Source organism: Alligator sinensis, unplaced genomic scaffold (assembly GCF_000455745.1).
Source record: "Alligator sinensis unplaced genomic scaffold, ASM45574v1 scaffold308_2, whole genome shotgun sequence".
In the NCBI taxonomy this organism is placed as follows: Eukaryota; Metazoa; Chordata; order Crocodylia; family Alligatoridae; genus Alligator; species Alligator sinensis.
Genome location: NW_005842082.1, coordinates 1,065,698 through 1,074,385, shown reverse-complemented (window position 1 = coordinate 1,074,385; position 8,688 = coordinate 1,065,698). Strand labels below are relative to the sequence as shown.

The following is an 8,688-nucleotide window of genomic DNA, read 5'->3' as shown; positions in this document are numbered from 1 at the left end:
TTGGTATTGCAGGCTGCAGCAGTCCCTAGACCCTGGCTGTTGCTGCAGGTGGAGCAGGAGGGGCAGTGGCAGCCAGATAGGTGATTGGGGGCTGCATGTTATTCCTCCCCCCCCCCAAAAAAAAACCCTGCAGCCTGCTAATTGGACAGCCCTGCCTTATGTAGATATTTTGAGAATTGGGCCCCTCTTAGGTGTCTCATGTTAAGGAGCCTAAAATCAGTGGTGATTTTATTAATTTACAGAAAATAAAAAATGGCTATCAAAGGATTCTCTGTATACTACAGTTCTGAAGGGACTGCTATTGATTTTTAAAAATAGTTTTAATAATTTGCATGGTTTTTGCTAATTATTTGCTATAAATTATAAGAAGGCTTAATTAGACGGGGAGCAGTAGCTGTGAATAGCTGAAACTTACTGTTTGTACTGGAGTGCAAGTGCAAAGAGCGGTGAGATATTATTTGGGGCCCAGTTGATACTGAAGTTTTTGAAGCATTACCCTTTAAATGCAAATGCCATTGTTTCTTTTGCTCACAGTTTTGACCTCCCTTTTTAAAGTATTAGTGATTGATTTTTAGTTCTATAGTGGTGGAACTAAGAGGGAAAGAATGATTTATTTCTCTCTTGTGCTATAGCTTTTGTTCTGCAGGAGGGATCTATAGGGGGTTTTAACTATTCTTTTGTGTTTGTGATAATACCGTGGAGGAAGATTATTGACAAGCTGTGAGCTTTACAGAACCTGTCCTTGAACTGCTGCAGTATCTCAAATAGAGTCAGTCAGTCAGATGTATGAAAGATAGAACATTTGTTTTCTGTTCCAAGATATCATGGTCACTTGAATTGTTCCTATGAGTCTTCTGAATAACTGAGCAATTGTTGCTAAACCTAACCTAGCATATGTTTTGTTAAGCCTAACAAACCGTTTTCAGCTTCTGCTAATCTTCTATGTTCAAGTAGTCAACACTAAAACTTGTTAATGTCTAGGCTCTGTAGGAACTTGTCTGATAACACCCCTTTACCAAGAGCAGTATAAAGGGTTGCATTATATATGGGGGTAAGTCCGCTAATTTGTAGTTTTAGTGCTGCATTAGTACAGATCTTCAGCTTCTGTAAATCAGAAGACTACTTTTTACCAACTCTCAGCATTACACTGGCTGTACGTATATAAATACAAATTGAGTACCTTTAAAAAAATCAAAGTGGTCAATCAGTGCAGATTAACTTGCCCAAATGAAACTGTGTTAAGATATTTATATGTAGCAGCCTAATCTGTATACACTCAAAAGTAGGTAAGTTAATATCATAATGAGAAGTTTCTTTGTCTTATGATTTGCATCCTTAAACTCCCATAATTGTAAGGTATCTCTTACAGTTAGTTTGCTCTCTCAACCAAATGAAAGGAAATACTTGCAGTTGCCTAGTGGTTGTGTTCAACCCCATAAACTTAGCAACACTGCATAATAGTGAGCTGCAAATTAGCTAGTTAGGCAGCTTTAATTACTAAGTACAGACAGTCAAAAAGGCTAAAGTGTTTCAATCTTCGCAGGTTAGTGTAAGCTGTGCTGATTGAACTGATTAAGCAATTGAACAGACATTCACTTTTGATTCTGGAAATGCAGCCACATGCCTGCAGTGGCCCAGGCCAAAAGCCAGGGGTGCTAGAGCACACCTCTCTGCTTGGCTGGAGCAGATAGCTTGGGCTAAGGCTAGCCCACTCACCCTGTGAGGGGGTGGGGTTTGCAAGGAGGTGCAAAGCATCTTGGGATGCTAGGAAACTGAGAGTTAACGTAAATCTAGGGGGATCTAGGACAAATTCAGTAATCCAATTTAACCTAGCTAAATCTGATACTACATCCATCCAGGTTTATTTTAAACCAGTTTCAGCCATTTTGAAAGCAGTTTATGTGCACTGAACTCCTGTTGTATCACAGATTTGAACGAGTTTGTGATCACTTGTACTGGTTTATGTGTAATTTCTGTCCCTTAACATAGTGTACAAATTACCTTCAGCATTATGTGGCTATATCTTCATGAAGTCGGAGAACCCATTCTCATACTGAAGGTTACAAGAATTTTTTTTTTTTCAGAATTGCATGGTAACCTCCTTGGAGAGTTCACTGTATCTGAGCCTGAATGCTGGACATTTTTGATTGCACTCAGTGAAAGCCATTTTGATACAAAAAATGATTCTCGTTCCTTTGTGCTTTGTATTTGTGGTGCTGAGGGGAACTGATTAATGAACTTTAAAAAAAAAATCTGTGGCACAAAGAATTGTTTGGAAAGTTTAGTAATAGAAAATTCAGCTGACACTCAAACTCATAAATAAACAGGAGCTGCAGGGATTCAAGTCCGTGTGTTGCTAAACTAGTTTAGATAAATCAATAAAACTACTGTATGTAGATAGGTCTATGGAGGAGGAAATATCTTAGATACTTGAATGCTCCATGGATGTATATAAAGAATGTTGTAACTCATGAGAATCCCATTTAGGACTTGTTAAAAGCCTACTGATAGGACGTAGCAATAAAACACTTGATGACACTTCCTTCGCTTTGGCAACAGAGGTCTTGCTGCTGTCTGTGTATTTTATTTATGGAGGTAACCACTGTCTTGGAGATCTAATTCCACCCAGTATTATTACCTGGATATTGAGCGGAACCCCCCGCCCTGAGTTCAGTTAAGCTTGTGGCAGTCGAAAAAAATCGTGCAATTCATTTATGATTTGGATTAAATGGATTTTCTTGCTTTATATTCTTTAGATTGTGAAGAATTTCACATCTCTTCATCTCTCTTATGTGGAAGTAAAACAAATGGGCCAGCAAGTGATTGGAAGGTATCCTGTCCACTTTCACCTCTGTGGGGATGTAGATGAAAAAGGAGGTTATACCTTCAAGACTTATTTAGAAGGCCTCTCCATTCATCACTGCTTTTCCAGATGTGTGACTGTTCATGCAACTAATGGCTTATTGGTAGGTACTTCAGTAACAATCTCTGTTTCAGGGGGAGGGGGAATCATTAGAACAGATCGTCAGTGCAGAAACACTTATTCCATTTTTTCAGTTTTAAATGTTTAAAGTCAATGCACAAGTGTAAGCAGTGACAAGTCCTATTGTTCTGTTGAGCTTTTCAATTGTTGCAGTTAGGCAACCTTTTTAATAATCATAGGGCATTTCTGGGAACAAATAAAACCTGACTTTTGACTTAGCTTTTACTGTGGATGCTGAAAATTCATTCTGCAGCTGCGCCAAGATGATAAAACTAAATGGCTCTTGTCAAATAAATCTCAGTAAATACTATTGCTAATGACATAATGAACTTGTATTTCTGCAGATAAAGGACACCATTGGCTATGATACACTAGGCCACTGTTTCTTTCTGGAGGATGGTATTGAACAGAGAAATATTCTGTTCCACAACCTTGGACTAGTAACCAAACCAGGCACACTTCTTCCCACGGACAGGAATAGCAGTATGTGCATTGCCATTAGGGACAAAGTGTATGGAAATTATGTCCCAGTGCCAGCCACAGACTGCATGTGAGTAGTTGTGGGGTGGGGGGATTCCTGCAGTGCTTAAACTTTTTTAAAAATTTCTTGGTGATCCACAGTTATGAATAGGCTAATGAGGACGGGAGCATGTGTAAGAAATAACATAATACTTTGGCATTAATTGATTCAGCAGACCTCAGGCTTTCTTTTTATTATTGTTCAAGGGCACACTAACTATATGAAACTGTCATTTCAGCCCTAATAAATAGTATCTATCACATTTCTTTGGCAAAAATCAAAAAGAGCATTTCAGTTATTACAAAAACATTTTCACTACATTAAATGTTTTAACTTACAAAGAAAACATGAGATTTTTTTAAATAAGAAACCATGAAGAAAGCTTTGTTTCCCTGAAAAGAAAAATTAGCCTGATTTGCTTTTCTGTGTCTACTTACTAACATTTCATATATGAAAGCTAAGAGCTTAGAGATTAGAGACTTGATATTTATAGCTTCTGAACTATGTATTATTTCTGTATGATATTCAGGGCTGTTTCAACCTTCTGGATTGCTCATCCCAACAATCACCTTATAAATAATGCAGCAGCCGGTTCACAGGTGAGACAGATGAACATAGTTTGATGCACAGTGTTCTTATTCAGATAAGCAAAGTATACCCTAGAATGCATTTAAGTATTTTTTCTTTTTTCCTTTTTAATGTAGATGTCTCACTTTCCTTTTTGTATTTAGCAACACTGTGGCGTACATGCAACATCTCTTCATTAAATGTGCCTTTAAAAGTTACTGACCATCTTTGTTTTAAAGAGAACAAAAGAGAATTCTTTATTTTTTATGAATTATTAGTGTCTATATTGGTGACGCTGTATAGTAAGTCAGTTACAAACAAGGCGTCCTGTAAGTTCATCCATCATAGCATTAAGGCTTCACTGTTTTCTGTAGCTTGTATTTGTTAACATACTGTGTGTGGCTAGTGTACTAAATTTAATTTGGTCATTTAATTCAGTCAAATAAAAAAAAAAGTCTTATTGTACTTAGCATTGTATGGCTAAGATGTTTTACTGGCTTAGCTCTGTGGTTAGTCTTTTCTCAGCATTTGAGAAGTAAAATGCCCTGACACATCCTGGAACGTAGAGTTGCCTTTGTTATCGAGTACAGAAAATAGGGAATAAGCAAATTCAGCTCAGACTCGTGTTACCAAAAAGCAGCTTCCTTTTAAATTATCTGAAACTATTCATGAGCAAGCTTGGTACATGTCAAATAGCAGAATTCAGTTCTACTTTTCCGTTTCTGGTGTGGGCATTGGATAAGAAGCTGAAACATACCATGAGGTTGCATTTTTAAATAGACTGTTGTGGGGAGAATAGAGTCAAAGTTGGGAAAGGGAAAAGCTTCAGTAATCAAAGTGAATGCCTTCCCATATGTTATAGCACAAAGAAAACATGGATTAATGCACAAGTAATTTTAAATATCAGGCAATCTATAATGTAACAAAAGAAACCTTTTTGGTTTTTGTTTTCTATTCCGTGTGCTTTTTGGGGGTGGGAGGTAGAACTTTACGCAAAAAGATTGGGGCTTTGGAAGGATCTGCACAAACTTAGCGAATCCAAAGCACTTATTCTTTTTTTCCACTGTGCACCTTCCCATGTATTGACCTTTTGCATAGTTCCTCTACCTGTTTTCAGTGCAGAAGCTTGAGTTACAGGAAACAGCTGCAGAAGTCTGGTGCCCACCATTTGCATGATTTGCATTTGCAGTAAATTCTCCTGAATGTCACTTCCTTGAATTATTGCAAATGCATGTATGAATGGAGTCAGGGCTTGTATGCCATAGAGAGTTTGGCTACTTCTAACTAAATCTGTATAATTAAAATGGAAAATGATTCCCTTAATTTGGATGTGATGTCATAAAATTGCTGTTATGGTGACCCCTTATTTCAGGTTCAGTAAGCAAAATTAGCTATATTGGTGTAACTATGCCCCACTTTGTGGCTTTTTCTAGTTTAACTAGAACAGTAAAAACCCTCTACTGATATAGCTGTACCAGTAAGATTTTCCTAGTGCACAACAGACCTAACATGTTTTTCTTTTGCTATGGTTATGCTTTTGGCCCATTTGTGGCTTTTGAAAATACCCTTTTCCCTCTGCTTATGCTTTCTTTATGTGTACACATGCCTTAGAATTTCCTTTGCTTAGCATGGTTTTTGAGCACCAAATGTTTTTGTTTTAAAAGTACTTTTGCTCAGCAGGAATGTTCAACATAAACATTTTGGTATAAATAATTCTTAGTTAAACTTCCACATTTACTGATGGAATTGACCAGGCTGAAAAACTTCCAATAGATCCCCTTGATAAGAAAGATGACACCTTTTAGAATTCATGGCATTTCTCAGGCTGTTAGGAAACTGATTTGTTCCTTCAGGGTGAAATTCTTGAATATCACTAACTTCATGTACTGGAGATTTTTTTTGAATTCATGAAAGCCATTCTTCTCCTTTTCTCTGGCTAACTGTAGCGTACTGTGCAACAGCGCTATGGCCTTTATTTAAACTGTAGACATCCCCTGCCCTTTAGCATTCCATATATGAAGGTTTTTCTTTGTAAGAGTACAGATTTCATAGTTGCACAATACTGGCATATTAGAGATGATATAGAGTTATCTGCTCTGCTGCACTGAAGGTTCCAAACCTCCTATTCAACTGTCCTCTCCATGGTTCTATCGTATATAGAGATGCCATGGGAAGGGGCTTTTGTAGACCTCTACTAGCACACAAAATTCATCTATTTAAAAGCAGTTGCTTGGGGGCAAATTGGGGAGCTATTGAAGATGAGTTGAAATGAATTGGTGCATGGTATTGGCATAGTGCTCTGAACGGGCTAGACTTCATTCTTTTGAAAGCCCTTGTGGCTCTCATGGCCTTATCATTAACTCTTGATTTTCTGTTGTGATATGCAGTCTTTAAAGTTGGTCTATAACAACAAGAATGTGTGAGAGAGGGAGAGATTTAAAAAAAAATATTTTATGGTAAGCAAAACTGAGTACATAGAAATGTGACATAATGGAAATGCAAAATGTCACTTTCTTTAGCAGCTGACTTCAGATTTGAGATGTTCAAGCTTAGTAAACCATTGTGGTTAAAATACCTTATTTTATTCAGAATAGTTCCATACATGCCACACATGCCTTGCGTTCAAAAGCTTGTCTAACTCTATCCCAGCTATACAGTTGGTCCAACAAAAGGTATCACCCTAAGAAATTCTTACCTCTTGCACTTTTTTTTCAGAGTAACAGTGCAGTTAGTTTTGTAGTCAATAAGAAGGCCTCCCCACCCCCACCCCCATTTTTAGTTCCACTGCAGGCAGCTTTTTTTTTCCCCCCGTACCTGAGCTGAACCTCATTTTGAAACTTATTCTGAAAAAATGCGAAGATATTGACTATGTTCTTATATTTTATTTTGTTGATTGAAACTGATACATTTATTAAAATGCAATTATTTTGTTACTGTATATAAATATATCTGTGACAATGTAAATGTGTTGGTCTAAGACGTAACATGTTTCAAGTGACATTATTTTTCCCCTTTATTTACAGGATGCTGGAATATGGTATTTGTTCCACAAGAATTCTACAGGAGATTCTCATGGATTATATCTTGAAACAAAAGCAGAGCTAACACCACTGGGAATCTTCTATAACAACAGAGTTCACTCTAATTTTAAGGTAGTGTAATATCTCATTGATAACAGGGTCTTAAAAAGAACACTTCTTCTAGCATTAAGAACTACAAGGTTAAATGTAAAATCAGAATAACAAAGAAAGGCTACTAAAGGCTTGCTCTTCCCATTGTACTTGTACTGTCTAGGTATTATGGCATGCACGAATGTAAAACGCTTCTAAATTTCCCTATAATGCCTGCCCCCAAAGTATTCAATGTTCCAACCCTAATCATAGAAAATTAGGGTTGGAAAGGACCTCAGGAGGTCATCTAGTCCAACCCCCTGCTCAAAGAAGGACCATCCCCAAGTAGATCGTTCCAGCCAGGGCTTTGTCAAGCTGGGCCCTAAAAACCTCCAAGGATGGAGATTCTACCACTTCTGTAGGTAACATGTTCCAGTGCTTCATCACCCTCCTAATGAGAGAGTTTTTCCTAATATCCAACATAAACCTCCCTTACTTCAACTTGAGATTATTGCTCCTTGTTCTGTCATCTGTCACCACTGAGAAAAGTCTAGCTCCATCCTCGTTAGAACCACCCTTCAGGTAATTAAAGGCTGCTATCAGATCACTTCTCAGTCTTCTCTTCTCCAAACTAAAGAAACCCAGTTCCTTCAGCCTCTCCTCAGAAGTCATGTGCCCCAGCCCCTGAACCACTTTCGTGGCTCTCCACTGGACTCTTTCCAACTTGTGGGGAACCCAAAACTGGACCCATTACTTCAGATGTGGCCTCCGTAGTGCAGAGTAGAGCGAATAATTACTTCCCTCGATCTGCTGGTAACACTCCTCCTAAAGCAGCCCAGTATGCTGTTAGCGTTCTTGGCAATAAGGGCACACTGCAGGCTCATATCCACCTTACTGTCCAGTGTAGCCCCCAGGTCCTTTCCTGCAGAGCTGCTGCTTAACCAGTCAGTCCCCAGGGTCTAGCAGTGCATGGGATTCTTCTATCCTAAGTGCAGGACTTTGCACGTATCCTTGCTGAACCTCAGGAGATTCCTTTTGGTCCAGTCCTCCAATTTGTCTAGGTCACTCTGAATCCTGCCCTACCCTCCAGTGTACCTACTACACCCTTCAGGTTGGTGTCATCCGCAGACTTGCTGAGGGTGCAATCCATCCCATCTTCCAGATGGTTAATGAAGATACTGAACAAAACTGGCCCTAGGACTGACCCCTGAAGCATTCCACTTGATACCATCTGCCAGCTAGCCATTGAGCCATTGATTACTACCTGTTGAGCCCAACAATCCAACCAGCTTTCTATCCACCTCACAGTCCGTTCATCCAACTCATGCTTCCTCAGCTTGTAGGAATGCTGCAGGAGATGGTACCAAAAGCCTTTCTAAAGTCAAGGCAGACAAAACTCTTGGGCTGGAGGTGATATCTTCTATTAGACCAACTAAATAGTAGCAAAAAAATGTCTTTGCAGGCTTTCAGGTCCAAACACCCTTAGTTGGGGAGAGGAGAATTCAAAA

At 38.7% G+C, this 8,688-nt stretch overlaps 1 protein-coding gene across 4 annotated transcripts in view; it reads left to right on the top strand.

Moving 5' to 3' along the window:
- The window catches only part of CEMIP2 (cell migration inducing hyaluronidase 2), a 96,036-nt gene that overhangs the window by 59,568 nt on the left and 27,780 nt on the right, over positions 1-8,688 (top strand). For all 4 annotated transcript variants that reach the window (XM_014520067.2, XM_025204458.1, XM_006023821.2 and 1 more), the window contains exons 8-11: positions 2,757-2,966; positions 3,328-3,533; positions 4,033-4,102; positions 7,094-7,222. In XM_014520067.2, the coding sequence (XP_014375553.1) occupies positions 2,757-2,966; positions 3,328-3,533; positions 4,033-4,102; positions 7,094-7,222 (615 nt within the window). The remainder of the gene's footprint in view (positions 1-2,756; positions 2,967-3,327; positions 3,534-4,032; positions 4,103-7,093; positions 7,223-8,688) is intronic.